Source organism: Epinephelus moara, chromosome 5 (assembly GCF_006386435.1).
Source record: "Epinephelus moara isolate mb chromosome 5, YSFRI_EMoa_1.0, whole genome shotgun sequence".
Classification (NCBI taxonomy): Eukaryota; Metazoa; Chordata; class Actinopteri; order Perciformes; family Serranidae; genus Epinephelus; species Epinephelus moara.
Window position 1 is genome coordinate 38,328,325 of NC_065510.1, and position 21,779 is coordinate 38,350,103.

At 41.4% G+C, this 21,779-nt stretch overlaps 1 protein-coding gene across 2 annotated transcripts in view; it reads left to right on the forward strand.

Moving 5' to 3' along the window:
* The window catches only part of LOC126390840 (phospholipid phosphatase-related protein type 5-like), a 65,877-nt gene that overhangs the window by 12,209 nt on the left and 31,889 nt on the right, over nucleotides 1–21,779 (forward strand). The window contains exon 3 of one of the 2 annotated variants that reach the window (XM_050045318.1): nucleotides 15,389–15,577. The exons of the other annotated variant lie outside the window; for it this stretch is intronic. Coding sequence (XP_049901275.1) covers nucleotides 15,389–15,577 — 189 coding nt within the window. The remainder of the gene's footprint in view (nucleotides 1–15,388; nucleotides 15,578–21,779) is intronic. 2 annotated transcript variants of the gene reach the window in all.

Below are 21,779 nucleotides of genomic sequence, written 5' to 3' on the forward strand. Positions count from 1 at the left end.
CACTGGCCAAGTCCCTTCAACATACATTTTCCTTCATGTCATAAAGCATTGCCACTGAACATAATCCAACAAGGCAATTACATTTCTTACTATTTTGCAAAATCAGTATAGAATTTCTGGGAGACAGGGTTGCTCCTAATGATTACAGGCCAAACTTCTGTTGTGTTTCATCTGTCTTGTTGCTGATCATAAGCTTTTCACTGCTTGATTTTGCTGCCTAGTGCATCAACTTCAGGAAGCACTTACTTTGTTTGTTGACAGGATACGTGTTGCTGTGTCGGAGAATGGACAGCCTCTGGCGTCTTTCACCGCTTTTTTTGGTCTAGGTGTGAAGACAGCACAGCATCCGTTGCTCCAATAATGAACAGCATCCTACAACGCATCAGGCCTACAGTTCCCTACAACAAAGCCTCTTCCTCTCTGCATGTGCTTACTTCATCCATATTCCCTGCTGGGTCTGACACTGCCTCAGTGCATCTTCTACCTCCAAGCAATGCATTTGTTGCACGTGTTTACTCTCTTCTAAAGATGTTTTGTTCCAAACAGCTTTACTTGTGCCAAGACCGAGACCCCCCCAACCAAGCTGTACTTACAATTTCTCCATATCTAAGCACCAAATATGCTTACTAAACCACTCCACTGGTGCTGCTTTCCACACTGAATAGTCTGGCATTCCCTAATATATGTACAACTAATAATTATCTTTAACGTCTTTATGGGCAATTATATACCATATCTTATAACCACATGGGAGACAGCAGAGGTACATGAGACAATAATTCATCACGTCCCTGAACACATTACCTTATACTAGAATATATTACTGATTAATTCTCTGGTGTTAGTTTTCATGCTCTTTATGAAAATGCTCACACAAATTCTTTTTATGTGTCCCCTCCCTCTTCACACACAGACACACACACACACACACTGCCACAAAGACACAGTAACACCTCATTTTCACATTATTCTCTCCCTAGTTTCCCCCTCATTATCTCTCAGACTCCATGAATAGCACCTGCCCGCCTGTCTGCTGCACTGGGATTTCTCTGCGCTCTGGGTGGATGTTTGAAACACTTGTTAGCTGGCTGCTTCCCACCTGTTATCACTTTAGGGAGGGAGGGAGGGAGGGATGAGAGACCCCGCATATCACAATATGGGCTTGTATCATCCGCAAATTTTGAATAGGCTATCTAGGCCGCAGCGCCATGGCCAAATTATCTTATCGGAAACGGAATGTATAAGATCTTTGCCAGAGTGAGTCTCTTAAATGAAATTGCTTACGTAAGATATAATCTCCTCGCTCTCGCCTCTTTCGGAGCTACATGCAGTTACAGGATTCAGAGATGCAGACTATTTCCTCACTCCATGTTGCTTTGAATGATGTCAACTAAACAACCTGTGACAGCGAAGTTCCAAACATCAAGATTCATGAAATTGGCATCCTTTCCCACTCAAGGACAGATTACATCAAAGTCAAACTTGTCAGTAAAATTGCCTTGTAATTCAAAAAACATATTAAAAAGACATCAATCCCCTTTTTTTCTGGGGGAAAAAATAGGAAGGCAAATCAGACCGTTTATTTTAAAAATTAATACATGTTAATAGTTGTTTATATATGTGAGCAGGGAGCTCTGGAATGAAACGTTTAATTGCACTGAAGGGTTTTATTCGGGGAGCATGTTTGTATTGTGCGAGCCTGCATCTGCTTTTATTCTTCCGTTTGTAAGATGCGGGGGCATGTTTGCTTAGAGGACTGGGGATTTTGTAGAATTATGTGATTGTGGGAGAAGTGAAAAGGAGGGAGAATGGGTGAAGGGGAGCAAAGCAGATACTGTAGATACAGAGAGGCAAAATGTGTGTGTGTGTTTGTGTGTGTGTGTGTGAGCAGATAGAGTTTTGACAGCACAGATGAGTGAGAGACGTGGAGGGAAATGCAGCGAGAAAGGGGGGGAAGACAGAGAGCGTGGGTTTGGAAATGATTGAGGTAAAGATGTTTTTTGACAGATAATGGAAGGGGAAAAAAAGCTGATGAGTTTAAGATAAACTAGGCATGGTGATTGAATACACCCAGACAAGCACAAGAGGTGGAAGAGGAGAGGGAGAAAGAGGGGGGAGGGCCAAAAGATGAATGCCTGCTTTGATCCTCTCACTTTCCCTTGTTCCCTCTTTGTATTTTACCTTTCTCTCTACTTCGCCCTCTCATCCATCCTCATTTGCTCTCTTTCACCTCCTTTGCCCTTTTGTTTTCTGCTCTATCTGCTGCCTTCCTCGGTTTTATTTCCCAGCGGTATGCTCGGCTTTACCCTGGCGCGTTCTGTGATATACTAATGTCTCATTAACTGTTTTATCCGTCTGTTTATCTTCTTCCACTTTCCCTCTGCTGCTTCTCCCAGTCCTCTCTTTAAGGCTCTACCCCTCCGGCTCGTCCACTCTCCTCCATCAGTCAGCTCATCAATCTTGCACTCGTCTCGCTCAGTGTGTTGTAATACAATCCAGTGACACCAGGAGGCAGCCAAGCCCATTCATTTGCCTTTTATCCATGTTGATTCTATGATATGCAGGGGTTTGTTCAATCATTTACATGTTATTTATGCAGATGACTGAAGATGCACGAGGGGAGCGAGGGTGGTGTGTGTTTGTTTTTTTATGTAGAGAGGTTTGCAGTCTAAAATCAGACCTTGAGCTTTCTTTTCTTTCTTTTTTTAATCATCTGCTGAAAATCAGAGAGATGAAACCTCTACGGCTGTGAAATATTCACCGGCTCTAATCACGTGACTGAGTGTGATTATGTGAGCTCATCAGGAAACCAAATCACAGGGAGAAAGAGGAGAGGTGTTGCAGCCTTGTCTCATGCTAATTTAGGGAGATTTTTGTGTGTGTGTGTGTGTGTGTGTGTGTGTGTGCGCGTGTGTGCGTGTGTGCGTGCATGTGTGTGTGTGTGCTGAACACTGAGGAGGTTGAAACCAACCTGAGACTAATGACAAAAGTGTTGCTGTTGGTGATGCCACATTTTTGGTCAGAAATATTTACTTCATCATGCTGTTGTTGTATATTAATTTGTCAATTAATTTGAGTCTGAGACAAGAGAATTAGGTTGTATAATTAATCTGAGAAGAGGAGCTCTTAATGTGCCAAGCTGAGCTCTGGTGTTATACCACACATTACTTTCATCCTCTATACATAAGCAGTATATAAACATGTAATAAATGGCTTATAACACACTAAATAAGTGTTAGATAAAAGATAAAATCCGCCCACTCCACCGCATTTGAGATGACTGAAGATGGAAGCAGAGAGTAATGAGTTGACAATTCTGTCTGATATCAGGCAACAATAATATAAGATAGGGGTGACAAATTAAAGCTCCTCTCTGTCCTAAGCCCCTCCCACCAAACAACCAGGGGAATTATACACATGCTTTATAGAGTAATCCAGTGTTTTCCATACATTGATTCATTTAACCTTTCTTCATTGTAGGGTTGCATGCAGCTCATTCAGCCCCACCTTGCTCCACTCTCTCTCCCTCTTTATTAGACCACAAATGTATGTCCACCTCACTCCCTGCCACTGTGGACTGTTTCCCTGAAAGGAGAGCCGGTAGAAGCTCCGTAGATGGACCTTAGGGTTGGCAGCTGTAGCTCTTCAAATTCGGCCAGCACAAACCTCTCAGCATCAGGTGTCGCAGTGGGCTGGTGGCCAGAGTCAATACTGGGTCTAACCTGTCTAACAGCAGCAACAGAAAGTTCGCTGATCCGCCAGTCCCCCGGAGCTGAGGTTTGCGCTGGGTCGATTCAAGTTGCTGCAGCCGCTGGCTGGGGATCTGTCTCCGGGGCTGCTGCATGCTCTCCTCACAGTGAGGTGGTCTGTAGTGGTGGGGAATGAAGCAGAAATCACTGTGATTTGAGGCTCTAGTTGATGTTAGTTACATCAGTGTCAACTTGAAGCAGTAGCCATTAGCCTTTGGCTCCGGGTAGGGGAAGACTAAACTTTTATGTTTCTTTGCATTTACATTCAGACTCTCTTTAAGACTCTCTCTTGAAAAGTCCTTCCTCCTTTTTTGGGTTGCTTTGCAGTGTAGGCAGTTGTTGCCAATGCTGGAATGGCAACTTTCTCTGCAGGGCTCTATGCCATTGAATCAGGGTTTCACTTAAAGGCCATACACAAGTATCTGCATTTGTAGAACAGCCAATAGAAACTTCCTCTCTCTGAAATGACCCCTGATTGGCCAAAGTCTCTCATCACCAGCAAGATTTTCTAAACCCCGAAAACAGAGCCAAGAGGAGGTGCAGGCATTTAGTTTTCTCTCAGACCACTTAAATTAAACTGCATACCCCGGCTTTCCAGAAGAGCCTGAATAAATTAGTGGAGAAACAAATGCAGATGCTTCCACACTGATGCACTACTTTGTAAAATTAAGCAGTTAACATCCAATCATGCTCTGTTGCATCATATATAAAAATGACTTTCACCAATCTCAACCCAACTGAACACCTCTTGGACCGACATGTTAGATAGCGCTCTCCACCACCATCATCAAAACACCACATGAGGAAATATATTTTGGAAGAATGGTGTTCATCCCTCCAGTAGAGCTTCAGAGGCTTGGAGAATCAATGCCAAGGTACACTGAAGCTGATCTGGCAGATTGTGGTGGCCCAACACCTTACTAAGACACTTTATGTTGGTTTTTCTTTTAATTCATCACCTGTCTGTATGTCTTTATAGAATAAGATATAATTGATGGCAAATACTTTACATTGATAAACACTTAAACATGTCCTAATATATGCTTACAGCTATGTATTTTAAACCATTTATTAAACATTTATAGACTGCTTATAAATGCTAAATGGGGGACTTAAAGTGTGACTTAATGTTGAAACTGGACACTTTGTCAGTCTGGAAAATGTGCCTTCTGAAATATAAAAACAGTTGGTTCTATTTCATTTACTCTTGTCCTACTGGGAATCACACCATATGTTGTTAAGTAAGATAAAAACAATCAAAGAAATTGATTTTGTAAGCATGGATGATGCACAAAGACCTAGTTGGCTGCTCACATATGAAATATTAAATTAGCAGTTATTGGAAAAATAGACCAGGGGATGATTAAAAAAAGGAAGAAACTAAATTTGGATAAACTGTAGCCTTGTATAGCATTCATTTTCTGTTACTGGGGATACAATCACGCCCCCAGGAAAACCACCCAGTCTTGCGTCCATTTTTTCCCAGTGGCCACTCGCGGTATTGCAGTGAAAAAATCTTCTTTGGCCCAAAAAGCTTTTCCCCCATAGACCATCATTATGAAAGAGACATCTGCAAACAAGGTCCGGGTGAAAGCCCGCGAAAGAAAAAGTGGTGCATGTGCAGAACGCCGAGTCAGACTCCAGTCGGACTAAGTGAATACATGCAGCAATAGTTTGATTTTCAATCGAATTATCCAGGTGTGTTAGTTGAGCTATAGATAGTCCAATTTCAGTCGGACTAAGCTGTTTACATGCATTTAAAAGTCTGGTATCAGTCGGACTAAGCCAATAATTCGATTTTCCCAAGCTGCATGAAAACGTGTCTTGTAATCCCATGTTGGAATGGACAAATTTGACAATCATGACATGGAAATAAAAACTAACAAAGAAATCCATCAAAACATGTGCAGAGTTCCTACGTACTCAGTAGGACCCATTCATAGTATATTTTGTGCTCATTCAAAAACACATCAGACGTTTTGAGAGCAAAATGAAGCAGCATGTCTCCTGTTCACCCTGAGCTGTGTGACATTCATCTTCTCCCAGCAGGGAGCTGTCATCTCAACACCAGCCTCCATCCACACATTCTCACCTCCTGTAAACATGTTTGACTTTATCAGTTGACTTCTCTGCCATCTGGCCGCTTCACACAGGCCAAGGGTAGACATGCAACACTTATGTGCAAGCTCACGGTCTGGCCCCAGGAGACAGTAGCAATGCCCATATCTATTTTCACCGCCCTCCTCCATTTCCATAACACATTATTATTGTCACATTTTATTTTCCCCTTCTCTGGTTAAAGGGCTTTTTAGGGCAGGAGATTTCCCTCTGTTTCTGTCACATCTGTGCCATATTAGTCTCTTTGATTTTCTTGCATTTACTCCCTTTTGAAGTGCAGAGGTATGAGGATTAGGTCTTAATTACACGGCCTAATAAGTCCTTTTTTAGTTTACTGGGTCAGTCAGAAAGGGGTCATCATCTTAAATCTGCCTTATTTTGTTAACTCTGGTTTTATCCCGTGGCTAAACGTATGCTGACAGGTTTTAGTAGCGAAATCAAATTAAGTTTCACTGTGTAATCCCTTATTTGTCATGGCTGTCGGTGAAACCTCCCCAGATTTTTAAGTAATGAGTTGGCAATACCAAATCTGTATGAATCACACAAATATCACCCATTCCTACATTTACTGTGATATAAGCAGGGTCTACTGTGATATAAACATCGAGCATGTACAGATTGTGTACATTTGATGACAGTCAGTATGACCAACATTTTCTCCTTCTAGTCAAAGGAAAACTCAAGGCTGTGAAATTGGTGTCTTACTTTCGCACTTCAACTGAATTTTTACAAGGCTGTTTATATTTGAGTGGGAGTTTGGTATCCATGAGCCTTTGAAACCTCCTTGTATGTTGTGCCTTTAGAAATGCACGGCATCTTTCTTTTCTTCGTTCTTGAAAAGCACACTTCTAACGATTTTATTTTTTCAAGCATGTGTGGACAGGGGCCGTTGTCTTTATATCACTGGACTGGTGCACCGCTGATTTCAAAGGAAAAGATAAGAGTGTGTGATTTGCTAAAAGGAGAGGAGACAGACGGGGTTAGTGTCTGATACTCTGAGGTCTTAATCTCAAACTGCCAAATCTCTTGAGATGAAACGGAGTGTGAAAGAGCTGAGGGGCAAAGTCTTATTTGATATCAAAAAACGATGGCCTTTTCTGTCATTTCACAAGAACTGATGAACCAGATAGAACGCTTGCACCACTGAACTGACAATATTCACATTCAGAGTCAGAAATGATGACAATGTCTCATTTCCATTTGTTTGAGTCTGCGAACATCTGGGTCTTTAGCTTGCTTTCGATCATACATAATCATCGAGATAAGTTGTTTACTTCATCTTTCTGCCATTTTGTGTTGGGAAGTAGCAGGCTTGAGAAATTGTCTGTATTTTCAGATTGTGCTGTCTGCAATGTGTTCGATCTCTGTTAGTCAATAAGATTAGGTGGAGGTGGGATTGCCCGTGGTCTTAGCTAGTACACATGTACTGAGTATACAAGGGCATGAATAAACAAAGCAATAGATTCACCACAACCACATGATAATCAATAATGCTTGTGTTTGTGTGTCTGGAGCAGCTGTCTATGGTTTTATATTGAGGAAGTTGAGTGATAGAGATTCTTATCTACTATACACTTGAGTATGAAAACAATATGTGGACAGTAGGGCTAGGTATTTGTATTTTACAGCCTGCCTTTAAGGTATCGACCAAATGACCAAAGTGCCAAGCAGTATCATAATGTTTCCAGTCAAACAGTACCTGCATTCAATAATTTCTGAGCTTCCGAGTCCTCACTGGGTCAGCAAGATATCTGTTGCTGAGGTCTCTCACAACTGTCCCCAGCACAGAGCTCACACTTTCTCAATATCAGCTACGAGTCGGTTGAGTTGAGTGCAGTGTATTGATAGGCTCAATACTACTTCATATTTTTACCACTACCCCTTGTTTTCGAGTGCCACCATGCCCCCAGCTGTAGTAGCAAGATGCTAGATTGCATTGATTAACTGCAAGTTTTTGTTCTGTTATTAATGATGTTTGTTTTTAATAAAAAAAAATAAGCATGGACCAACTATTGATGATGAAAAGATGTGGAAGACTATTACCTGCATGGCTCACACTTCAGGAGAAGGACAACCTGCCATTTTTTTGGTTCTGAGCCAATTTTGTTTGGTCGAAATGCTCTGACCAAGCAGTTCAAAATTAGGTGTGGGAACCAGAACAGAAGCCATCCCATGTTGGTTTAGAGGACACGAACAAATGACATATTTTGTTGTTTAATTTGGAGGATCTGTTGTCCCGTTGTATGGATGTAACTCTGATGCTTGTTTTATTAGTTGTTTTATTAGTTGGCAATTCTGTTAGATGTGGCAGTTTGTTACCATGAGTGCTTTGTCCTAAACCCTGTCTGAGAGCCAGATTTCCCAGATGATCACTAAAGATTTGGAGTGATCTGAGAGAATTAATTCTGGACAAGTACCATAAAGCCAGTACAAGTTAATTTCAATTAAAACGTTGGCATTAGAACAGGAACATACTGTTTTGAGATGTTTCTCCTACAAATACATCAATAAAGCAATTACTTATTTGTCCTGCTTACACATTTTGAAAGAGGGCGGTAGTTATGATATGAGGTCCAAACTCTGCACGATTATCAGGAAAGACATTGAAAGGGTCAGGCAGGGAATTGTGGATGAACAAGGTGAACAGCCCTCTAAGTGAAGATTGCAGGTGACAGACTGAGGATGATGGCTTATCAGACTAGAACGTGGAAATCTGGTCCTGTGTCATCACTCAGAAATCACCCATAGCTGGACTTCATATCATTTATTTTAAAGGTCCCATATTATGCTCATTTTTAGGCTCATACTTGTATTGTGGGTTTCTACTAGAACATGTTTACATGCTTCAGTGTTTAAGAAACACATTATTTTTCTCATACTGTCTTCCTGAATGTAAGTGTATTCATCCTCTGTCTGAAACGCTCCGTTCTAGTGCCTGTCTGTTTAAGCATCCTCTCGAAAAAGCCCAGTCTGCTCTGATTGGTCAGTGTTTCAGGGTCCTCCATATCTTCACTCTCACCGTTTCTGCACCGTCACTGCAGCCAGCGAAATGACTGCGCAGCACTGTAGTGGCACTATTTGTCTTAATAGACCAAATCACTGTGACGTGTTCACAACAACAATCACTTCCAGGTAGACAATTTGCAATTGATTAAAATTGCAGAGATACTTGAAACTGGTAGTTGTTTATTTCTGTTGTCATATCTAATGTTCAAAGATATATGTTGAACACTGTGGTCCGACTTATCTGACATTTCTGTTGTGCTTATTTTATGTACTGTGTTGCTTTGCTAGTGTCTTTGATTAACCAAATCTACTGACACAGAAGCTGAGCAAATTGGGGCCACAGCAAAATGTATTTTAGCTACCTAAAATAGACCCACCTGAAAAATCAATATTAGTCTAAGTGTACACTACATTGGGATATTTTAAGTGCTTTACCTAACGTGCAAATGAGGCAGCAGGAGACCAGCAACTCTCGTGTTCTAACATGACAGTTTTTGTCCGTGGAGTCTGGTGGCTTTGAGATAACGTCTCATGCTAAAACGGTTAAAATAATCTAAATATAGCATGCACCTAAACTGATATTGATTTTTTAGGTGGGCCTTTTTTAAGGTGGCTAAAAACTAACCAGTTGAGGTGGCGTTTGCTCAGTGCCAATTAGTGCCAATTATTGCCAAGTTATTGGAAACAAACATTGAGATTCAGTCTACAGAGCATTTCAATGGAATTTTTAGGCAACAGTTTAGGTCCATCCATCCCTCGCTCCCTCCCTCTTGCCACATTCAAGTCGTTGCTTAAGACCTAAGACCCATCTTTTCTCACTGGCTTTTGGTGCATCTTAAGCTGTACATTTCTGGGTCTTCGACTGACTGATTGATTCTTCGTTTATTATGCTGATTAGGCATTTTATATTTTCCTACTTTTTTTATAGCAGATTTTGTACACTGTATTTTGTATTTTGATTTTCTTTTGTTGTATTACAGTACTTAGTGCTTTCTAGATTGTACAGCACTTTGGTCAGCCTCGGCTGTTTTAAATGTGCTATATAAATAAAGCTGACCTTGACCTTGATCCATACGTCCATACATGGGTCCAGGAAATACAAAGGGACCCATAAAACGTTGATGTTTCAAGTTTGAAACAGTCTATATAGTGCAGTTGTGACATCACAAATTCACAGAAGTCCTGGTGACTCATTTAAGGCACAGTCTTTCAATAAGTCCCGTGTGTTACTCAGGTTGATTTAGCGTTTCACAGTATTACAGTATTTGTATAGCAGCTATACCTGCCTTTTAATAAAAATACATACAAATCTTATTGTCATTACAGTATGGTACCTTTAAGATTGGGGGCTTTTGGGGACAGTAAAGCTGAAATTAATTGGCACCAGCTGTAAGAAATAGTTTCTGTGTGAAATATTACTTTCTCTGACTTAAAAACAACTTAAGATGCAATATGAGAACCCTGGGTAAGCAGCCTGCATGGAGATGAGCCATGTGACAGAATGATGTCAGCCTGTCTTGACCCTCTGTGACCCTCTCGCAGTTTGTCAGTAGTTTCATACTGCACAGGCACTTCGCGGTTTAGAAATAATTTATTATGCAAATGAGTATTCCAAGGTGACCCGTGCAGGATGTGTGCTAATTAGAAACCATCAACCTGAAGTTGCTTTGACCTTTATTAATATTTAGACAAACTGGCTGTGGCTGCGTAGTGTACAGGAAGTTGCTTGTATGGTCATGTGGGAGGGAAGGGAGATGAAATGTCATAAAAAAAAATACCTCTAAGCCTGTATTTAGTAGGGAAGTTGTATTTCCTGTTTGTAGTAATGAGACGTTAGATGACTCCATTTACTGGGACTTTTGTATTTTAGTCATGCTGAGAATTTCTGCTGTGATAATCTCATCCCAGAATGAATATAGAGTGTTTTCAAATGTAACTCATGTCTTCTCATGTATTATTCCGCACACATGGTTGTTAGATCCCTTAGACACAGTATCGTCAATAAGCACGGCCAATTTTATGTAGTGTAAAACTAGATGCAAAACGACATGCATAATCTCCCAGGGAGGCTTTCTGCAGTTGTCTTCAAATGTTTGTTTAAACTTTGATGGGTGCTCGCAGACCTCCCTCGCCCGCTTCCTCCCACCTTTCTACACCTCCCTCCCTCGCTCCCTCCCTCAAGCCTTCTGTAGCTCGGCAAGAAGAGAGGAGCGGATGATGGAGAGAAATGTTCAACACGGCATGCCTGTGTCAGAGTTCCTTCACAGACATGGGAATGCACCCACATGCCTACAAGACATATTCGAACACACACTCACACGCCCACTCACTCAAACACACAAAGCACATGTAGATGGAGAAGAAACATGGAGCTGCATGGTATTCTTGGACTTTATATACAAACTACAGGGTGGAGGTGTTTGTATAGTTTGCCAGCATGTGTTGATATGTGTGAGCATTTGTATGCGTTTTTATGTCCCTCATGATTTTGCTTTTAAGAGCCTTGGGGCGTGCGTGTTGTCACAGAAAACACCGTCCCCCCCAGTATGATCTCCTCACTGGGGACCCTCGGTGCAAACACTGCAGCACGGCGTCTGCCACAAACAGATTGAAGTAGATTAGGTTTGCACATTGCCATGGGAACGAACAGATCAATTATTTGATTTTGCAATTCATAAAGGGAATCATCCGCAGATTTTCAGCGACTGTAGAGGAAACAGGAAAAGGAAAGTTGCAGGGAAGCAGATCTGACAGCGGAGCAGAGCGTGTAATGTAAGGAGTTTGAATTAGGTCACCCTCTACCATGTTCATTATCACTCTTCAGTGTGCAATAATGCTGAAATGTGTTATGTGTAACAAGTTCCCCCTTTCCCCTCCCTATAGCATTAGCCCAAGTGGGTACTCTGTCACTTTGCTGAAGAGGATAAACATGTTGGAGGAGGTTCTTTCTGTGGTTTCTCACTTGTTCCGCCATCTGCTGATGTGAGGCTTTTCCTGTTCAGTGCCATTGCTCTACTATGACAAGTGAACGAATTGTAGGCCTTCATATGCTGCCAGTTTTTGACATTTAGTTTTAAAAGTTTTTGGCATTAAAATAAAAAAAATAAAAGCGTGTTTTTAGTTAAAGGCTGAAAGTTAAAGGAATAGTTGGACATTTTGGGGAATATGTTTTTCCGCTGTCCAGTCAAGCATCAGATAAGAAGGTCACCCAGCTAGGTGACTTCCTGGAGTGTTGCCAGGCAACCAGCGTAACTCAGCTTTAAACCACAACTTGTCTTTTTTACATTTCAGTTTGTGTACACATTGAACAAAGAACATATGATGTGTTTTTAGTGAGCTTTACAGTTGCGTGTAGGTGGATTTAGGCTAGCTGTTTCCCCCTGCTTCCAGTCTTTATGCTATGCTAATCTAAGCTAATTGTCTCCTGGCTCTAGCTTTACAATTAATGCCCAGACATGATAATGCATTAGATTTTTTCTCATCAGCTTTTGGATTGTGTGACATGTATTCAACATAATGTAAGGCTATTCCTCTGAGGCTTCACCCACAAGAGATATCACACGGTGTGCCATGGGAGTGGAACACCAGGTTGATGGCATAATAAGGCCGCAATCCACCAACCCAAACACACCGCTTGTTACGGCCACTGCTGGCACCCTCCCATTAAGGCCCAGTCACACATGAGCAAGTACAGGCGAGTGACCATCGCTTTGTGGAGGCAAAATTTGTGCTGAATGTGTGTATTGCTCAGTGTGACACACATGGAGAGTTAGCTTACTTGCTAATCTTAGCTTACTTCCTAATAACTACCATGAAATAGGATGTTATTGGTATATTTTCATTTTCTTTAGTTCCATGCTTGTCTCCTAACTCACTTCAAGCCAGGCAGCGTCTCTCATGTGGTGCAGTACCATTCAATATATGCTGATTACACACAGCAACAAACACCTTCTCCTCCCATGTACTCCTTTGCTGTTGGTTGAGGCTGCAACTTCACCGGTCAAAGTTCACCTAAGTTGATTCCATGCAATGCAAAAGTTTTCTTCGCCACCTGAAGCAAATGTTTTATTTGACTTGTCGCTTGCATTGAATGGAAATGAACGGGAGACGAATATTTGGCAATGTTATATTCACTCGCGTAACGGTACCCTACTTCCTGGTTTCCAAGGAATCCTGATCAGAGCGGGTCCCAGTTCAGGCCTCCAGTCACGGAGGTACAGTTTGGGGGACCAGCTACTTTTAGCCGCACAGATCAATTGGAGCTGCTGGGATTTTTTTTAACAGTTTGCAGCTTCGTCTCTCGTTTGTGTTAAGCCAAATAGATACTTTTGAGGCTTTCGTGATTTAGAACTGAGGCACTTGTCGATTGTCTGCAGACTTGGCCAGGTAAAGATTTGACTGTTTACTCCTGATTGCACACACTCAGGAGTGTATGTTTAGAAACACTAGGTGCAGGGATGATGTTTCTTCTGTTTTTAGTTTTTCAGTAGGCTCTGAGGTTTTATGCCCTGTTTTACATTACTTATTCGTAGTTTGCCTCTCTGTATTTCAGAAAACCTAATGTCCTTGTCATTAAAAAACTTTATTTTACCAATTCTAACTTGGTTACGTTGCTTCCCCTTCTCCGAGCAAGCTGGGTGGAAACACCCTCTTTATTCCTATCCGCTGCACTATTTCAGCATCACTAAAATAACATTATTAAGAACTGCAGGAACTACTTGTTTCTCAGATTCTATTGTGCAAATGAAGTCGATCTTTATCCAAACTTTTTATACACAAAAGACAAAACAAAACAAAACAAAAAACTCTCCCACTATACTGACAGTGAATGGGCTTTTTTGTATTTTGTATTTGGCTGATGAGCATCACCTGTTTATCCTCTCCTCCTCATGAAAACATTGTGCATCGTGGACTTCACGCATGCTTTTGCTTTCTGACTACATTTTGCTAACCTGAGTCTTGAGACCGCTCGTGTTTCCTTGTCATTCCCAAATGAATCCACTCACAGACGTCATTTTAACAGCAGACATTTTGACCTGTCATAGCAGGAAGAACGCAGGTGGAACTAATAACAGAAATGATGTCTCCTTTCCAGTAATTACTTCAGTGCAATGCACCAATTAATAATGTCATTAGTTTCACCTTTGATAGACAAGTCAAAACATCCGCTGTGAAAAGGGTTTATTCAGCCCACCTCCTTCCTTGAGGTCTGGCTTCGACATATCTTTTCTTGTTTCGTAAATAATAACTATTATTAATCTGCTAATTTACAATGCTACCATATCATTAACCTTCACATGCTAAACATATTGTAACCCCTTTAAGGTAACAGAGCAGCTGTCAAACTGCTGTTTCTTTCCTGCCTTGTGTGCCTCAAACTGGCTCAGCCTGCCAGCAGAGGCTCCTCGTGTTTTGGTGCTGATAAATTCGTCCTTCACATACAATAGAAGTTCATCTCGCAAACATTCAGGCTGCAGATTATGATGAAACTAATCAGCAGTGCGCTATATTTAAACTGGCATTCCTTTTTTTAACTTGTAGTCTTTGTTTCAAGCCAATTCCCGCAGGGCAAACAAATATTGCACAAACCTTCGGTTAGACAAGCCTACTATGCAGTTGTAAATGTTTTCTTTTTCCTGTAGGGAACTGGGCAGAGGAGTTAGAGTGCGGTTTACTAGAGTATAAATGAATAATTAGTACTTGTGCATCTGTCTCATCTGTGCAGAATTGCATGGGGTTTTTTTTAATGTTTTCTATTTTTATCATCTCCTCTCTGCCTCTTTCTCTCACATCCAATCTGTTATGAATTGCTAATATATATTTTAGATACAGTTATGAAGGTCATATTTTATGCTTCATGGCTTGTGCTTTGCATACAGCTGCTATTTTAAATGTGTGGTACTATAACAACTGAAGTTATGCACAGTGTCACACATATATAATTCTACCCTCTGCTTTTCCCAGGGTCGCTTTTTTCTCTCTCTCCTCTTGCCTCCTCTCGTCTTCTCCACCACTCTGCTCTTTTTCACCCCATCTGTGTCTCACAGCCCCCCTCCCACCTCGCTCCCTCCCATCCTTGTTCAGTTCTTCCTCTCTTCCTTCCATACAGCGTTATTTTCTTTGATCGGTCTCCATTTGTTTCTTTACCCTCCCACTCTGCATCCTGACACCGCTGAAGGGATCTCTCTCTCACTCTCTGTCAGCGCTCTCTCTCCCCCCCCCTCTATCTGTCTTTCTCCTTATTTGTCTCCCTCTGTCTCTATCTCTACCTCCCTCCCTCTCCCTCTCCCTCTCATCCTCATCCCTCACTATCTCTCCACGCACACTTGATTCATTTTACACATTACGGAAGCATCCATCATTTTGCTCTGTGAAGGAAAAAATCTCTCCTTTTTTCTATCCGTGACTGTATTTTCCACTTCTCTCTTTTCCGGCTGTCTTTTTCTTTTTCCCAACTCCTACACTCTCTCCGTGGATCCAATCCTAAAGCTGGAACCAATATGTTTTATTTCCAGCTGGTCATCATGGCAGGGACCGTTCTGTTGGCGTACTACTTTGAGTACACGGACACGTTCCCCGTGCACATCCAGGGCTTCTTCTGTTTCGACAAAGCCTACTCCAAGCCGTACCCGGGACCGGAGGACAACAGCAAGGCGCCGCCCGTCCTCGTCTACTCCCTTGTCACCGCCATCCCCACTGTGACGGTGAGTCTGCGTTCAACTTGTAGAAAAAAAAAATCCACAGGTGCTCATCATGCACACACACGACAGACATGAGAATTCCCTACGTGCGTACACACATAATCGACCCCAAACATGTGACACACGCACACACACACATAGTTCCTCCTCATCTACACGTGGTGTTTGTGGATTGAAAGAAGAGAGAGCTGTGTAGGTGTGTATCCTCGTGGTCTCACTGCTCTGTTTGTGTGGATGCGTTCTCTGTCATAACCATGGCAACGGGCACTATATTTGTCCTCCATAGAGCAGTCAGAGATAGCTACAGAGTACAGAGAGTCTGTCCTTATTTCAAGACTGCACAGCACTAAAACAGAAAAAAAAACAGCCCTAAATGGCTTCCCCTGTTTGTGCACAACAAGAGGCACAATTTTTGGTATATTCCCAGTCTTCATCCAAGGCTTTAAAATGCATATTGATGCACCTTTATTAATTAAACATCCATACAGAATTGCAGTTTGTAGGTCACGAGTTTTTGGCAACATGCAGTGCATCGAAAATAACTGCTTTCTTTTTTGACATTCATCGATGCAAATCGGTCATTTTCACTAAATCAGTTTAACATGAATATTGTCAGACACAGTGATTGTTATTAGCCCAGAATATACTAAATTCTATTACAGTGGTCATACTGTCTTGTCAGTACAGTGGGATATTATTAATAATGAAAGATAGCCTCACATACTCATCAAAGCTCCGTCTCCATGACCGTCTGTCTTGTCCCCTCAGGGGGCTTGTCTCTTTGATGTCCTAAAGTTAAGTGGCATTACGACATGGCTGCTTCTGAGCCACATATCAGGGCAGAACACACTCACACACAAGTACAAGCATGAACACAAGCAGATGCACATAATCACACATAGTTACAGGCGATCCTGGGTCATTTGCTTCTGTATAGATGAGACCCACTCCTCTGTCTTACCATTTTCATCTTCTTCAGCCTGTTTTAGCTACTCCTGTTTTGACAAGTATTGCTGATTCTAACAATGACAATGTTAACATATTTGCAAATGTTTTCTGGGGTGTTATTCTGACACTTGTCCGTCAGTTCAGGGGTGATAAGAGGTTCCAATCCGGTCTTTTGTAATTTGGCTGTAGCACTATCATGTTAACATTTAGGATCAGATTTTGTGCTTAAAGACACATTCTAATGATTTTGTCGAACACGATTGCACACACAGGTGCAAGTTAACAGCAGTTAATATAACAGATGCACAGGTGTACTTTGTGTTTGTGCGGTTGTGTGCGTTTGTTTAGAGCCTAACATGCAGTGGACTGGATGGGGGCTGCAGGCACCAGGGTATGCGAGCTGTGCAGAGTGGGAGCAGAGTGGCATGATTTTGCCTGGAGTGTGAAGCGGCTTTTTTGAAAGTCAGAGCATCTGTGTTCTCTCTCGCTCCAAGATACCGCTCCGTCCCACGGGCCTCTGTTCAGATTCAATAAAGAAAGCAGATATTCATGTCTCCTTTCTCTCAATTTTGACTCAGACTGTTAGCCACAAACAGAAAACGGACGAGTTCTTCGACTGACGTATACCGACTTTGTTTCTGTGTGCGTGTGTGTGTGTGTGTGTGTGTGTGTGTGTGTGACAGCTCCAACTGATTTTTAAATTTACCAGAAACTCCACAGGTTTCTCTTATTTTTACTCCAGACCCTCTCTCTTCTTGCTGCTGTCTTTTTGTATAATGGTGGGGAGGCATATTCTTGTTCATGTTAAAGCATTAAAGCAGTATACTTCCATACACTGGGAGACAGATTATAAAAACAATGGTCAGATCATTGCTGGCTGAAAAACTGGTGGACTCCTGGGGAACACCGCCCCCCTTGGTGCTCCATGATTGAAAAAAAAAAAAAAATTGCAGTTAAAGTAAACTTTGGGATGCCCCTAAGGTAAATAAAACATGATGCGGTGCCATATAGACTGCCTACATGCTAGAAAACTTTCTATTCGTTGGTGCCCCACCACATCCAGCTGATACCCTTTTTATTTTTTTGTCCCTGCCCCTCAGGAGGCCCGAGTCTGCCACTAGGCTGGGATATCCTGACCTTTATTTTTTGTGTGTGGGTAAAATCCAAAACATGCTGGATCCTACACTTCCCATAATGCAACTCAAAAGCTTCTCTCATTTGACTTTCCTTCCCTGGTAAACAAGTCTACACCCCCAGTTTCTAGTGCAAGCTTTTTGTTATAAATCTGCAGTCCTTCTAGCCCAACCAGAGATAACCCAGATGACATCATCGGGGTTAATCTCTCAGACTTAACAAATTTCCATTAAGCAATACAGATGATATTATACAACCCTTGTCACAGGCTGAGTAGTTCTCCTCGAGATGAGTAAAATCATTAGAGTGCCTCTACTAAGAGACTGTGCCAGTCGCTGCCCTGCCCACACTTGCCTTAAGTGGCGAGTGTGGGTTTATGCTGCTGCCCCTGCTTTTAAGTTTACCACATATACATATGAGAACACACTACTCTGTAGAGCTTCGAGGGACTAAAGGTACGAAAGTCTGTTCAGATGAGAGCTTTTGACCCCAAGTGACCCAAATATAAGTTGATCTGTGATTACTTAAATACCTTAAAATATATATCGTGCTGCTTTATTGTGTTCATTCATAACTTTTATGATAAATAATAACTTTTTAAAGACTGTACTTGGCCAGACACCGGTTCACATGAAATATATTATCTAGTGTCATTGATAGAAAAAGCTCTCTGTCTCAAACTCAGCTCAAACTGTAAAACCAGGCAGTGCTGATCAAATATGAGCCAAGATTCTGTTACTGTATTGCCTATTTCTCACCTAAAATGTCTTCAAAAACACATTTTAGTCCACTGCTGTAATACATGCATTTGTAAACAGGAAGTGGGCATCATACTGTTTCCTATATTGTAAAAACAGAGGCTGAAAAAAAAAAAAAAGGTAAAATGGTAAAACTAAGCTGATAAAATATGAACCAAGATTCTGTTTCTGCATTACCTATTATTTGCCTCAAATGTTTTCAGAAACATCTTTTTAATAATTTCCTTTTATTTTTTTTAAATGTATGCAACAGAATAACAATAAATGAGCGAGACAGTTTTCCCCTCCTCCCTTCCCTATCACAGATTCACCTTGCTAACAATTTCAACAAGGTCTGATAAATCAAACAAAATAAGACATGATAAAATGTTACATGACAGACATTACATAGGTGAATACCCACGGGACACACTATTACAGTTACAATGGTGAGTCTACGTCACGTCCGGGTCAATAAATGCAGACTGAGAGAGTCCATATAATCAATATTGGGTTGCCATATATTGATGAAGTGATCATAACTGCCTTTCTGAACATAACATAATGTGTTATACATTGATTCATTTTGACAAGGAGAAAGGGCAAATCTGATTTCCATGCTAGAGCTAAATATTTACTTACAATAGCAAGTGCAATCTTGATGAATTTAAAAACAGTGTTGCTCCTGAGATTTAGACCAGTAAGGTTACCATGTAAATATAACTCAGGCTCTAATGGAAAGGAGGCTCCTGTAATGGAGGACATGGCATCACACAGGTCTTTTTTTTCTTTTTAAAGTGCTGTATTTTCACACATAGCCATGTAGCACGTGAAAAAACGTACCTTCTGTTGTGCCACATCTAAAATATATTTCAGATATTGCACTGTGATATTTATGCAGCTTCTGATGAGTGAGATCAAGCTGGTGCAGAAAATGATAGTAAATAATTCTGAATCTTGAATTGATGGTCACTCAAACTTGACACAAATCTTCCCACAAGGTTTAATGGTCATGTTCATATCTTAGTCCCACCTTTATTTTTTATGTATGTTTGGCTTGGGGCACTTCTGCAGTAAAAGTGAATAAACTGTTAGTTATGAATTTGTATGGATGCTTGTTATTATGAAGCAGCTATTTAACACTGAAAAAGTCTGGCAGGGACATTTGATCATCAGGAGTATTCAAAAAGAGGTACTTATGAAAAAGTTTTGTAGGTATCTTTAAAATGCTCGAATGACATGAGAGTTCCCTCTGTATCGCAGCTTTCTAAATTAGTAATGAGATTTTAAATATTTTGTTTTGTTTTAAATATTTCAAGAATCATTGGAAAAAGCTTGTTTTGCCATAGAGGTTTTTATATGACAAGTGACAAGTGACAGAAACATATCTTAGCTCGCTGTTGAACTGTAATATGAGATCATTTGTTACCAGCCAGCCACCATATTGTTTCCTCTGTCATAATGGACAAGCTCGCATTACTGTCACCCACCAGTGGAAGCATTTCTGTGTCCGGTGCAGCACAGTGCATTCTGGTCGTTGTAGGTTTTCTACCTCCTGAGCAAAAACCAAGGCCCTTTTTCTCTGTTTTCTCTGGTCATGTAGCACCAATTTCAAAAGTTCTCTTCTGCATAGACAGTCCAGTTACATGAAAAGACCATATTTTCAGCATTGGAATACTTCTTTTGACATTTGTGTGTGAGTGTGTGTGTGGAGTGTCATTCTCCATCTAAATTACATTAGAGCTATTTATTCACTTGTCGCATGATGGAAGTCCAGTACTTAGTTAATTTGATGACACCTGAGCATGTTCCACTCTCTGCAGAGGACCGCGAGATATGGTCAAAAGCTGCATGAGTAGCAAAATAAGCGGACCTTGATCTTTAAATATTTACCACAAACATATTTTATGATTTCTTGTTTTGGCCAAGCAGCAGCCTCTGGGGCTGAAAAAGGAAGCCAACCCAGAAGTGCCAAAAACTGCACTTCTTTGAACGGCTCCAGACGCCAGTCAATCCCCACAGACACCCATGTTAAACAGCCAAAATAAACATGTTTACAGACTGGTGCAAAAAAAGGTTGTGGTCTCTATAGCTATTTTCCCCATTCATGACAGTCGTACAAGGATGTTTTTTTTTTATAACTCACCTGTTTACCCTTTATTAGGACTGAAGTTACACATAGTTAAGGGCAGGCTACTCTGAGTGACGGGCCGTCTGTCGATAGATTCCTCTGCTTCTCAGTCAGATCCACCCCTCACTCCTCCACAGCTACACCCTCTTATCCAAATATGGTCTCTTCTCCCGCTAAAGAACCAAGATGGTGACAACTGAAATGCCGAACTCGAGGCTTTCAAACAGGAGTTCACAAACATGTGAAACTGTGGCATCACAGTGACTGCATCCATTATTTTTTACAGTCTATGGTTTTGGCACAGTAAATCCCACATACATTTTGGGTGGAACAACTACAATGATATTGTCAGCAGTGAATGATAGGATATTGTTAACAGTATGAAAATCCACCAAGGTGTAAGAAACATAAGGAGTTAAATGCTGTGACAGCTTTTGACACTCATAGGCCATTGACCCGTGAAAATTTGGGTTGTACCATAATTGGGTTTTGGCTTTGAACCTCAGCAGGTTCAAACAGAATCCACCATGTCTCTTGAGCCCGATCGAAAGTCCCGAAACTGACAATGTTGAAAAGCAGCAGTGATCTCTCACAGCTTTCATGTCAAACCAAACCTGTAAGATTTGAGCAATACACGTCAGAGTCGACCACATTTTTAGCATTGATGTGGTAACAAGGTTAGAATCAGAGCAGAATACTGTGTGTGTGTGTGTGAGGCAGAGAGAGAGACAAAGCGGGAGGAAGTGAGAGGGTGAGTGAAATAGAAGCACTTGTGTGGTACTTGGCAAATGTGCTGTAAGTTTCAGTGGATCAGTGAAGGTAAGTGTGTGGGTGGATGACGGCGCACATCTCCTCCACTGCCACTGAAAACGGATTCTGTGTGTGCAGGTGGGAGTTGATGTATGTGTGTGTGTGTGTGTGTGTGTGTGTCTGACTAGTGCTTGGATCTGAGAACTAGTCACAGAGGCTAGAGGCGATACCTATGACTCTCCACAACTGTAGCTAATTCCACTCACGCACACACAAACATACACACACACACACACACACACACACACACATTCAGTGCATAGCCTATATACAATACACGCATTAGATGCAGCACAGGTGACATTTCAGCACTCATGCCAAGCTAGCTGAGAGAGCAGAGAAAAGTGCTATTTGAACTATTTGCTAATTATTAGTGTGTGTATGTCTGAATGTGAGGGTGTGTATTATATAATGAAGACTACTGTATGTGTGTGCTGTTTGCACA